The following is a 1,156-nucleotide window of genomic DNA, read 5'->3' on the forward strand; positions in this document are numbered from 1 at the left end:
CACCTGTTGTTATGTCCTGTTATTTGCATTTGTATTTGAGCACCATTTCTCCGGGTTTTTTTTCCGTCCTTGCTTTCGTATACATTCGCTGCTTTCTTTCAAGGAATCTAATGCTCTAAGCTTAGTTTTTCCTTGGAGCCGGCCAGATTGGAGCAATCTCGAGTATAACCAGCCGAAATTGCAAAGATAATCTGGAACTTGACTGAGGAAAGAAAACTTCGAATGACCCACCCGTGATTTTTCTTGTCCCTCTTTTGTATCATCTGTCTGGATGTTTTGTTGTCCCATTTTTGTACTCGTTTTTATATACATATGGCGGTGTACGTACACTTTGGTCTCTTCATGCATGCGTGTATTTATGTATGTATGCATGCATGTATGTCTATGCATTCATGTATATATGTATGTATGATCGTCGAGAAATTTAGAGTTAACTTCATAAAATTTTAACAAATTTTTCTTTTCATTTTTTTTTTCAGTTCAGAACACCTACAAAGCCCTGATCATCTCAGTCCTTTTCAATTAGAATATACATCATTAGAAAAACTGCGTATTCTTACATTCACACATACGTATATACGTACGTACGTACATACATTTATACATACATACATACATACATACATACATAAATAGATACATACATATATACATGCATACATACACACATACATACACACACACGTACATACATACATACATACATACATACATACGTACGTACGTACATACACACACACATGCATACATACATATATACATGCATGCATACATGCATACACGCACGCACAAATGCATACATCCATACATTCGCATCACACCACGCACACACTACAACTGACCAACTACTTTCTCCCTTTCTCCCTTCCCCATTTTCACACTACATACGTCAAGATCACCAGCATTCTACCTCCCACACACAGCCCCTCGTTCCCGATCACCGTTTGTTATCTCCCCCTTTCTTAGCTCTCCTGAAATAAGAATTTCTAACTTCCGGTCAATCATTGTTATGACTGGCCATTATTATGATTGACCGTTGACTGAACACTATTCAATTTTTTTCTCCGTGTTTTTCTCCTTGTCTCCGTATTCTTTCTGTTGAAGAGCGTAGCTCGAAACGTCAAAGACTTTCCGTATTCCCGAGCGTCATACTAAT

At 37.8% G+C, this 1,156-nt stretch overlaps 2 protein-coding genes across 2 annotated transcripts in view; one reads left to right on the plus strand and one right to left on the minus strand.

Annotated features, from left to right (window-relative positions):
• LOC106867744 (uncharacterized) overlaps window positions 1-1,150 on the plus strand; it is a 4,857-nt gene extending 3,707 nt beyond the window's left edge. The window contains exon 4 of the mRNA XM_014912707.2: window positions 480-1,150. Coding sequence (XP_014768193.1) covers window positions 480-526 — 47 coding nt within the window. The 3' untranslated portion in view covers window positions 527-1,150. The remainder of the gene's footprint in view (window positions 1-479) is intronic.
• Window positions 1-1,156, minus strand: part of LOC106867736 (uncharacterized) — a 103,334-nt gene that overhangs the window by 44,709 nt on the left and 57,469 nt on the right. The window lies entirely within an intron of this gene.

Source organism: Octopus bimaculoides, chromosome 29, assembly GCF_001194135.2.
Source record: "Octopus bimaculoides isolate UCB-OBI-ISO-001 chromosome 29, ASM119413v2, whole genome shotgun sequence".
In the NCBI taxonomy this organism is placed as follows: domain Eukaryota; kingdom Metazoa; phylum Mollusca; class Cephalopoda; order Octopoda; family Octopodidae; genus Octopus; species Octopus bimaculoides.